The 12,049-nt window shown below is 34.4% G+C and overlaps 1 protein-coding gene across 2 annotated transcripts; it reads right to left on the bottom strand.

Annotated features, from left to right (window-relative positions):
* Positions 1–3,121: 3,121 nt before the first annotated feature.
* Positions 3,122–11,962, bottom strand: LOC117126696. Of its 2 annotated transcripts, XM_033275527.1 has the most exons (3): positions 8,775–11,962; positions 7,044–8,695; positions 3,122–6,958 (listed from the first exon to the last, which is right to left on the bottom strand). In XM_033275527.1, exons 2-3 carry the CDS (start codon positions 8,229–8,231, stop codon positions 6,686–6,688), a joined length of 1,461 nt encoding a protein of 486 aa, XP_033131418.1. In that variant the 5' UTR covers positions 8,232–8,695; positions 8,775–11,962; the 3' UTR covers positions 3,122–6,685. The 2 variants fall into 2 exon arrangements, with proteins under 2 accessions (XP_033131418.1, XP_033131417.1); XM_033275526.1 differs by having other exon boundaries at positions 7,044–11,962.
* Between the last annotated feature and the right edge of the window lie 87 nt (positions 11,963–12,049).

The following is a 12,049-nucleotide window of genomic DNA, read 5'->3' as shown; positions in this document are numbered from 1 at the left end:
TTTAGTAATTTATACTCGTTTTTAAAAATTCAAAATATAATATATAAATAATTTTTAAAAAAATTTATTATATGGTTACTATGATTGTTTAATTTTTTTTAATAGCTTAAAATTAAACAAATATAATTATAATACAAACTTATTTTTATCAAATCTTTATTATTCAAAATCATTAATTGTCATATATACTTTAGCCACATTAGGTAATTCTGTAATCTTATTTAAGGAAATAACGAAGCACATTAATAATGTATTTATTGTGGTTTAATAAAAACCTTATTATATATTTAGATGGACCAACCTATTTCTCTAAGGATTCTAAGAATCATTCTAGTGATGACACGTGGCTACAAAAAATGTTGCAATGTTTCTCAAATAATATATAGGGGATGTCAATTTTGATAATTTTCATCAGCTTCAACCAACTCATTTCTATATCTCCGCTGAACTACTTAGCTTCAACCCACCAGAAACTTTTTGTAAAAATAAAGTGTTGGAGAAGGAAATTTCATTCCAATGGAAGAACCAGGGTTCGATTAAGTGAGCATAGGACCCAAAATAGATGACCTCGATCGATCCAAGCTGCATCTACTTAACTTCTTCCTCAAAACTTTTATCGATAATGGTTCCTTTTTAGCAATAGAGATTAAACCAAACTCAATCCTTCACCTCTACTTCAAAGTCTTCGTCTTCTCCGCAACCTCGACTCCTCCCTATGGCAACGAGCTACTTCAAAGTCTTCATCTTCTATGCGACCTCAACTCCTCGCCATGACTCCTCACCATGGCACCAAGCCACTCCTCCTGTCATCTCTTCCGCAGCTCCGGTTGATCTCCGGTGGTACAACCGCGATTGCCTTCCTTTGTTGTCGTGACCAAGCTTCCTCCGCGGCGTGAGCCGCATTCGTTGTTTTACAGCCGCAACCTCATAAGCTCGTGCCCAACATCCACGGCATCTATTAGTGATGGGTCTAACTCTCACCCAAAAGCTAGCTCATGAGTGGAAGATTGCCCATACACTTATATATTGCCCAAAGATCATGTTATTACACGATGTGAGACTCTTAATATGTCCCCTCGAGATGTGGGTGGGAAACGGTCCATCAGAAACAGCTCAAGTCCAACATCTCGAATATACCACAACAATATGGACCACTTGTACAGGCTACATAGGTAGGAAACTGTTTATGTGGGAAATCATATGTTGGGCTTTTACCATGGACTCTGATACCATATTAGTGATGGGCCTAACTCACACCCAAAAGCTAGCTCATGAGTGGAGGATTACCCATACACTTATATATTGCCCAAAAATCATGTTATTACACGATGTGGAACTCTTAATAGCATCTACTAGCTCCCAAATTCGTCGATTTCACCTCCAAATGCAGCGGATCTCATGTCGCGGCAGCCAATCCGTGATTTGTCCTTCATCAATGCAATGAGCCAAATCCCTTGAAGAGCTTGAGATCAGATCTAATTGTTAAACACACTCAATCTGATAAACAACTCAAGTTACACTTATTTCTAATTTGGTCCTTTCTCTTTTGTTTGTTCTTGATTTCTGTCTCAAACTACCAACGGAGCGCTCCAACCCTAAATATGCAATTAAACACATATAAACTTGAAAAAAATCCCTAAGATAGCCTTTTTAAAGTTTTTTTTTGTCACAAATATAGCCCTCAATGAAAAAAAATGACTAATTTTTTTTATTAAAGAGTAAAAATAAATTTATATCATAGGGTTAACTAATCTAGACTTAAGGTTTAGAGTTAAGGGGTGGAGTTTCGAGGATATGGTTTCAAATTTTTAAAAATAAAAAATAAATATTAAAATTTTCAAAATAAAAAGGGGTTATTTTGATCATTTTCCTTATTGAAAGCTATTTCTGTGACAAAAACTTAAAAATTGCTATTTGAGAGAATTGTCCGATAAATTTATCTAAAAACATCTAAATAATCATAAAATTACTTAAATTAACTACAAATATATACTGAAATCTAGGGCTGGGCAAATAAACCGAACCCGAAAACCCAAACCGAATCCGATCCGATAAAAATGAATCCGAACCGATCCGAACCCGACGTATACCGAATGGATCTTGTTTTGTGGTATTTCGGGTTATGGGTATTATCCGAACCGAACCCGAATCTAAATGGATATCCGATAGAACCCGAAACATTCAAAACCTCGAAAAGATCTTGTACCAAACATGATCTCAATTCCTAATATGTATCCAAAATACACTAAGAAATATTGAACATCTAAAATACTTATCTATTACATGAAGGTTGGTGGTTCTATTACATGAAGGTTGATGGTTGAAGATGGCCGTTGAATCTTGAAGTATTTAGATTTAGATTTTGTTTTCGTTAAACAATGTTTCTCATTTCATGAGAACTTGGTTTTTATTTTATGCTTTTATTTATTTGGTTTTCTTTTTATAAGTAAATATGTTTACTTTTCGTTTGATTTTGAATGATCACGGTTGATGTTCCTTATTTTTGAATCGATTTTTACTTAAGTTTTAGTTACAAAATAGGTACAAATCATGTATTTTAAAATTGAAGAACAAATTTTACTCATGTTTTGGTTATAAAATAGGTAAAAATCAGGTACTTTTAAACCGAAAAACCGATTGGGACCCGAACCCGAAAGTATATTGGGTTGTACCGGTTCTTTGAAGATTTACTAACCCCGACCCGAACCCGATAAAACCCGAACCGGTCCGGAACCGAACTTTCATATAATCCGAATGGGGCTGATTTTGATAAACCCGAAACCCGATTGGATAAAACCGAAACCCGTTTGGGACCCCGAATGCCCAGGCCTACTGAAATCCATTAAAATAATTATATATCACATATATGCTCAAATTAATTTATAAGAACAAGCTTATCAAAACCCAAAATGACATCTAACCAATGTTTTTAAATTCGACTCGGACACTGAACCAAACAATTTACCAGATCGCTGGGTCACTGGGTCGACCACGGGTGAACTGCGTGTTAATAAATGATTCTAAACTTGAATAATGGTACCAACAAAGTGATAAACATGAAAATTCCCATAAAACCATTTCAAGCTAACCTTTCTGCTTTTACTCCAATATATTTTTATAATATATTTTTTTTTATTTTTAGAAAAATAGAAAATGTTATTTTTATTCCTATATATATAGATAAAAATAATATTTTCTATATATATTCTTTTAAAAACTTTCCATTGTATACAATAATTGGAGCAATACTTCTATAATATATTTTTCTATTTTATAGAAAGATTTATAGATATATACTAGAAATGCTCTGAAACCTCTGCTAAAAAGTTATTTAACAACACTCCTAGAAAACACATGAACACAAAATCACACAACAAAAAGTAGCACCACAAATGCCCTTAGGTCCAAACAGTATTAGTCAGCCCAAATCCACATTTTCACATCTAAAGGTGGTTTAAGTGGGGGATAAACGGTGTGACTTTCATAGGTCCAATATGATGTTCCCTGCATTTGAGTCTAGTTTAAAATATATATATATATATATATATGTAGTTTTATAAAAAAAAAAAGGGTACAAAAATATTTTATTTGAATATATTTTTTGTTTTCATCACATAATTTTCACCAAATATTTTTTGTTTAAATATATTTTTATTCAAAATTTTAAAGTAATATTAGTTTAAAGGTCTTAAAAATTCTTTTGCCCGAAGGTCCACAAAACTATTGATCCAGTCTTATTCATATTCAAATTTCAAATAGAGCTAATCATCCAACTACAATAACAAACCTAAGACAATACTGCGGATAACACCATGGCTCAATGCCACTCTCAAAGCTTCAAGGTATGCATAGGGAAATTTAAGTAGAGATCATTTCACGAGTGGCATTGGTTTTGGGAACAAGTTCGTGGATCATCATGGAGAGAAATTCGGGTTTTGAAAAAGCCACAACAGATCTTCGCGTCTACAAGAAAATCAAACCACAACCACTGCCAGTGAGTCCACTGCATCGCTCACAAGTACAACGACCTTATGGAACGATGTTTTGCTAATGATAACTTGGAGACACGTTGACAAAAGAAAAAAACTTGGAAACACATTACATACGAGGAATACAACAATATCTTCATAAAATCAGCATCGACAAAAGTCTCATATATCTTCACATAGCAGCTGAAGGTTTGTATGATAATGTTATTTAGCTTTATAGTTAAATCATGTTAGGAAAAAAAGAACTAGAGATCGGTAACCCAATGTTGGATTCTCTCGGATGGAATATCAACAATGGCCAGGAGGACAATTTCTTGAAGGCATAAAAAATTCACAAAGTTAGAGTCACTAGACTTAATTGTTACTTGGAAAACAACAACACCACGAGAGCAACTATAACCTTTGACTTATACAACATTTACAAATACAACATTTACAATCAATATGACACATTTTAGTGTTACAAGTAAATGATCAATTTTTTTTTTTGAAAAGGTGTAAATGCTCAAATTTGTTTTCTTCATTTGAGTAGAGTATGTATCCTCACTACAACAAATATGGCTTTTCATAGCATACGGATAACGCTATTATATGGTTTTTATAGCGGTTTTATAAATGCTATTATAGTTGACGCTATAATAGGGTACCTATATACGATAGCGTTTTGAAATGATGCTATTGTAGAGTGACCTATAATAGCGTTACGGTTATGCTGTATTAATGCAATTTATGACACATTACTCGTGTTATAAGAAATTATATAACAGCTGTTCTCTAACGCTGTATTAATTATATTTATAACACGTTATCCGTGTTATAGGAAATGATATAACAACTGTTATTTTTTGCTGTATTAAACTTAATAATAACATCTAATTCGTGTTATATATAATTGTATAATAACATTTTTTTGCTGTTATGTATATTTGTAAAATAGATATATGATGTAGCCATGAATTACGTTGTAGTAGCTCTGCATAGATGCTATTTGGTGATGTGGTTTTGATTATGTATATATGAATTGTAGCTTCTATTTTGGATACAGTTTCAGACAATAAATCCATCACATGTTACAGCAAATTCTCATAAAGAAATAAACAAAGTCTGAATCCATTTTCATTTCTCCATAATAGAAATACAATGTCATAATTAAGTTTGAAAGAAAACACACAAATACCATAGGTTCATTAGTAATACTAAAGGAAAGAAAGTAGAAGACCATACAGTTCTTATTCCACCTCAAACGATGACAACTTTATCTTCAGGCCATGCTACAGTAGTGCCGACAGCATCCTCCATACACTCAACTGCAGACGTTGGCCTCCAAATCTTGGCATCATTCACCTTCACTACATCAACCCACACACGAACTGCATTATTCCCCAACGGAACGAAATGGACTAACTGTTCAGGGTTGTTCGAAGACCAGCGTCCTTCTGCAACAACTACTTTTCACCGGTAATATCCAACAGTTTGCACTTCTGACCCTCTTTCACAATCTGTATAAAAGAACGATGTCAAATAGTGTAAGTAATATGTAACCATTAGCAACTTTATCAGGTCAACGATCACTACCTACTAATACACTTACACTTACCTTCTGAGAACTTGAAGGAGGTTGTGCAAATGATTTTGAAATCTTAGCAGGAGCTGGTGGAGTGTGAACTTGTGAGTGCGTATGAGGAGTAGCTGTAGTTGGTGACTCTGTGTCTGAATTCTCGAATAAAACTCTGCTCACTGGCCATGCTACAAACGTCTTCAAACAGTCGCGAAGGTTTGAGTGTTTTTCTGTTGGCCGCCAAAGAAATGTCTCCGTTACCGTTACCACATCCACATATACTTTAACAGCATTTGGTCCAAGAGGAAGGCCATCCACCAAGGCTTCGGGATCACGACTCTCCCAACGACCTTCAGCAACTGTTTCTTCATCATCTGTTAGCCAATGTAGCAGTTTGCACTTGTTCATTTCTTTTTTCTCTGGGCTCTGACAAACAAACAAATCCATCATTGGAAACACATTAATAGATATTAGAAAAAAAACTTAAGATCAAAATGAGATGAGTAATGAAAACCTTACATTACTTGGAATGTCATTTGAAGAGAACTCATCGTCAAGAACTAGAACCTCATCCTGAGGCCACGCTACTGTTTCTCCTACAGCCTGACCAATAGTATACATTTTCGGCGCCGGTCTCCAAAGAAATGCATCTTTTTCAAAAGCCGTCTCAACTACCACCTTAGCTGAATTAAGGCCCAAGGGTACATTGTTAACAAACTCCATCACATCAGAAGACAGAAAACGACCGTCTGCTACTTTGGATTCCTTGTCACACCAATCGTATAGAATACACTTAGGCTGTGGAAACCTTTTGTTTACACTCTACAAATATTAATCAACAAAACTGTTACATTCCGTTCAAGTTCAGCAAAAAATAGTTAACCTAGAAGAACTTACTGATGGTGGTGAATTTTCACCCACTTCCGAGTCTGACCGCTGCAAATAGACATAAAAATTAGGTTACCATTTTGCAAAAAACAATAACCAAAGGACAGTTAATCTTTAACACTTACTCGACTATTCATTTTTGCAAGAGCCTCTTGTAATTCGTGGACCTGCTGCTTCAACTGAACTTATGTATGTTGCATTTCAGTCATTTGCTTGCTCTTCAAGCCGAACAACGCAAGTCTGCTCACACTCATTCCTCTACCCATTGCCCTTTAAAATCAAAGAGCCGCTTAAAGAATGTGAGTTTCTCTGACTTTGACAAAGACCATGGAGCTGCTGGGAGTAATGTCCTTTTACCCTGAGCTTTTGTATGCAAATCCTTCCTGATACCAAGACTTTCAAGATCCTTTCTAGCCTTTAGACCATCCTTTGAATTGCCACAATGTAATAATGTGGCAATCAAGCTTGCAGCCACATTCCGCTCCACATGCGTAACGTCTAGATTATGTCGAACAGGTAGCTCCTGCTCATGTGAAAGCAAATAAGGAAATCAATCAGAACAAGTGTTATAGAATTAAACATCTTGTAAATCGAATTTTTATCCATACCTCCCAATAAGGAAATGAGAAAAAAATCGAACGTTTCTTCCATCTAGACAATTCCTCTTCGTCTTTCTCTCCTATATCTTCATCTTCATCAGATTCACTTAGTTCCTCCTCGTTATCAGATGGTATGTCAACTCGAGTAGCTCTCTTTTTCCCAGACTGTTTTCTATTACCAAACACATTATTGTAATTTCTCAGGACAAATGAGACATTCCTACCCGTCAGTATCCTTCCCTTTGTCCCGTGTTCAGTTTTCCCATCAAACCAAGTCTTCTTTCCTCTGAAACTATGTAAGGGAGGCAAACATTTCCGGTGGCCCATAAATACAAATTTCCTACTATTACTCAGACACAAACTATATGTGTGCTTCCCGCATATAGGACAACCCATCTTACCCTTCACTTTACAACCAGCAAGATTCCCATATGCGGGGAAATCACTAATAGTCCAAAGAAGCATTGCCTTAAGCGTAAAGGTTGTCTTACTAACTGCATCGTATGTTAACTCGCCTATGCACCACAGATGTTTTAAATCTTCTATCAGAGGTTCTAAGTATACATCAATACTATTACCCGGTTGATGGGGTCCTGGAATCAGCAGACTGAGCATTATGTTCTCCTCCTTCATACATAGGTGAGGAGCCATGTTGTAATTCACCAGTAATACAGGCCAACAACTGTATCGGCTGTTCTTCATACTGAATGGATTAAACCCATCTGTTGAAAGCCCAAGTCGCAAGTTCCTCTCCTCCGCTGCGAACGCCGGATACTTGTCATTCATTGACTGCCAAGTAACAGAATCTACTGGATGACGCAGTTTCCCATCTGTGCTCTTTTTATTGAAATGCCATCGTAAATCCATTGCAAGTTGCTCCGATCTGAACATCCTTTTCAAGCGAGGTATTACTAGAAAGTATCTCAAAACCTTCTGTGGAACACCCTTCTTGATTTCACCAGTATGCATGTTGGTCTTCCATCTAGACGCCTTGCATTTTGGGCAACTCTCAGCCGTCTTCAGCTTCTTTCTAAATAAGCAGCAGTCGTTCACACAAGCATGAATTTTTTGATATCCCATATCAAAAGATTTCAAAAACTTCTTGACATCATAAGTTGATGTGTGCAGTATGGTCTTCAGGTAACATGTTCGGCAAAGTTTGCAGTAAGTCATCAAAGCTATTGTCTGACCACCCATTCCGAGACTTAATCCTGAACAATGAAACTACAGCTGATAGCTTGCTATGACTCGAACACGTTGGATACAAGGGGGTTTCAGCCTCTGCAAGTTTTGCTAAAAACTCATCTTCTTTCCTATCCTCACCCTCAACTGACTTATGCAACTCTGACCCCCGAATGGCTAAATCCTCAGCTAAGCAGTTTGCGGCTTCATATAAACTAAGGATCTCAGCATTCCAGCATCTATCTTTAACTTCCACTACATCAACTGAGTTACCATCTCCATGGTGAAACCAATCCGACCGTACCTTGTAAGCATCATCCATTCCATTTATAACCAAATGAGAGACAACCTCCTCACTTGTATGGCGATCTAGATTACGACATCGGGCGCATGGACATACAATCTTCTCATTAACTCATAACTTAGCCGTAACATCATTGACAAAACTCCTCGCACCTCTCTCATATGCAGAATCAACTCTTAAGCTCATGTCAAAAAAAAAAAATAGTTATGATAAGAGGAAATGCATAAACTGAACACTTAAACAAATGTACATACCTACATAAATGCACCCATGACTTGTCCAACATTGTTAAGACCCTTGCCACAGTTCAAACAAGCGTACATGGTTCAAGCAGCAATGACAATATAAATTACACTTCAAAGTGGTAACCGCAAACAACAAACGCAATGTCTACAAAGTCTACAAATGATTACAAAATGAGAATAAGTTAATAGATGTGTCTAACCTCCACAGAAGATAGAAGACGCAAGATTGTGAAGACACGAACCCACACCTGCGAAAAAAAAAAACTGTGATTAATGGAAACAAATATGAACCCAGAACCTAACTAATTATCACAGCATTGAGCAGCCAAAACCTATCTACTTTCAGAACATGAATCAATCGACAACATCATAACCTAACTAATCACAGCATTAAGGATTCACTTTCAATTTAGAATATCGGATTTGAAATTGGAGATGATGATGGCTGAATCGAATTGGAGACTCTGTTAGGATTAATGGAAACAAATATGAACCAAGAACCTAACTAATTATCACAGCATTGAGCAGCCAAAACCTATCTACTTTCAGAACTTGAATCAATCGACAAAATCAAAACCTAACTAATCACAGCATTAAGGATTCACTTTGAATTCGGAGATGATGATGGCTGAATCGAATTGGAGACTCGGTTAGGATGAGCGAAGAGATTAATGTTGGTGAGCGACGAGGAATCGAGTTGGAGATGGTGGAGAGAGCGTTGAGCTCGATCTGGAGAAGAAGAGAAGACGGAGAAAACGAGAACCCCTTTTCTTTTTTTTTCTAATGCTATGAAAAGTAAATTGAGAAATGTTGGCCGCGAAAACCCCCTTTATTTTCTAAGTGTTGCCGCTAAGTGTATAAACTTGGGTGATTACTAAGTTTTTAATCTCGTTTAACTGATTTTTCGGCATAGCATAAGTAAAATGCTATATATTTCTTATCCAGGCTTCTAATTACCTTTCCATAGCAGTTACGAAATTTGTGCTATTATAATCTGCTATCAATACCTATATTTGTTGTAGTGCCTCATCTTCTCTGTTTTCTATTTTAAGTTTTATAATAAATTTTAGTCATGAATATTGTTAGACAATAAACCAAAAAAAAAAAAAAATAGAAGGTACATTTACTGTGTTTGATATTAGTAACTTAACTGAGGCTAAGAATAAATATAAACCACTTCAAGCAGGAAAAAACTCAATATCTAGATCAACATATGCGAGAACTCAAGTTTCTAATTCCTCCAAAAAATACACACTGATATGAAGATCATGTCCAAAGCAAACAATAAATCTACTCCAAACACGAACACACAATCTCACAAATAAACTTATAACTGTGTATATGTTGAATTTCTAATTCCTCCAAACAATTTGATGTTCCCTGCATTTGGGTCTAGTCTTTTTTTAAATATATTTAGTTTATAAAAAAAAAATAAAGGTACAAAAATATTTTCTTTGAATATATTTTTGTTTTCATCAAAAAATTTCACCAAATATTTTTCTTTTAAATATATTTTTACTCAAAACTTTAAATTAATATTAATTTAAAGGTCCTAAAAATTCTTTTGCCCGAAGGTCTACAAAATTATTGATCCAGTTTTATTCACATCCCACTTTCAAATAGAGCTACTCCTCCAACCATACTAACAAATCTAAGACAATACTGCACATAACACCATGGCTCAATGCCACTCTCAAAGCTTCAAGGTATGCATAGGGGAACCCAAGTAGAGATCATTTCACGAGTGGCATAGGGAAGTTTGTTCAACGAGGTGTGCTGGTGTTGATACGTGATGCCACAAACCAATTAAAGATAATGTATAATATTTTACAAAAAAATATTATACTTAATAAAAAAATAAATATATATTTCAAGAGAATTTATATGTTTTATGCCCTTGACCATGGTTCGTAAACTTCCTAGTATTAATTTTAGACAATTTTCTTTTCCATACCATTTATTATGTTTCTGTTCTCTTAAAAATCTCATAAGGATCTAATCAAATGTTAAAAATGAATTTTGTAATTTCTAGTTTTTCATATATACCATATTTTCCATATGTAATCTTGATTTATGAAAAGCCGCCAAATTATATAGTCCAAATTTCAAAAGACAGATGTGATATGATTTATTTTTGAGTTCGAAAAACATAAAAAATGATCCATGTTTGTATAGATGTATTACACAAAAACTAATATATGACTAGGTTAAGATCCACATCTTGTGCGGGATGAACATTATGTATACAAATGATTTTTACATATTATTACTAGGGGCTACCTGCGCTTCGCGCGGGATATGCTTCACGTATGATATGTTTATATTACTATATTTTTCATTGCAGTTGTGCAATTCTAGGATATGGAAGAGAAGTATATAAATCGGTTATGCGTCATAGATGATCAACATGTGGTGTACATTCTGCTAAAACTCAGTGGTTTTGTAGTGAATCCATTTTTTGGACTCGTAAGAGTTAATTTATATGTTTTTAATCTGACTTGTACTATGTATAATGATGGTTGATCTTAATTTGTATCTTTTGTTATTTTTATTATAGATTATGTTTATCTTAATATTAAAAAAAATGGATTCCAATTTCGTGGTTATGTTTTTTCTTAAATTCAATTAATTTATTTGCCAATGAGCGAATAGTATACATACAACCACTGTGGTCTAAATATTTCAAGTTACAATTATAATACAAAAATTTTAATTATTTATGTAATTCCGAAACTAAAAATTACAATTAAATACTTTGCTAGTATTTTTTTTTTGTAGTGTACTTTGTAAGTTGTAAAAATATTACCACTTCTGCTCTTACTTTTTTTAGGAAGTTTGTTTCCTATACAATATGTAATTCACTTATGACTACTTTTTATTTTTTAGAATAATTTATGTGTTTTTATTTAAAATATAATAAATTTGTATCGTAAACATGTATTGATTTTGCCCTATTTTTAAAGATGTAAATATATTTGATATGCTTTTGTAAGTATACTCTTAGTTATTTGTGACTGTGCGTGACGTTTATCTGTGGACTTTTGTGATGTTTATTGGTGGATTTTTATTTTGTGTTTGTTTTTATGTGTATAGAACTATATGTTGTCAGTTCATTTTAATATATATATATATATATATATATATAGCTTTATTATGGGTTCAAAGATTCATATTTCAATGAACGCCTGCCCATTTGTAACAATTGGTTACAAACTGGTTGTTAAAATGTTAGGTTGTCATATGTATCCTAACTTCGTATATGATATAAATAGTGAAAGTCATTG

Source organism: Brassica rapa, chromosome A07, assembly GCF_000309985.2.
Source record: "Brassica rapa cultivar Chiifu-401-42 chromosome A07, CAAS_Brap_v3.01, whole genome shotgun sequence".
Lineage (NCBI taxonomy): Eukaryota > Viridiplantae > Streptophyta > Magnoliopsida > Brassicales > Brassicaceae > Brassica > Brassica rapa.
This window is presented reverse-complemented; position numbering and strand designations above follow the sequence as displayed.

Coding starts and splice junctions, on each gene's coding strand:
- LOC117126696 (XM_033275526.1), bottom strand. CDS start 8,231: ATGGGTGGTCAGACAATAGCTTTGATGACTTACTGCAAACTTTGCCGA. Junction 6,959..7,043: donor TCTCATTTCCTTATTGGGAG/GTATGGATAAAA, acceptor TCACATGAGCAG/GAGCTACCTGTTCGACATAA.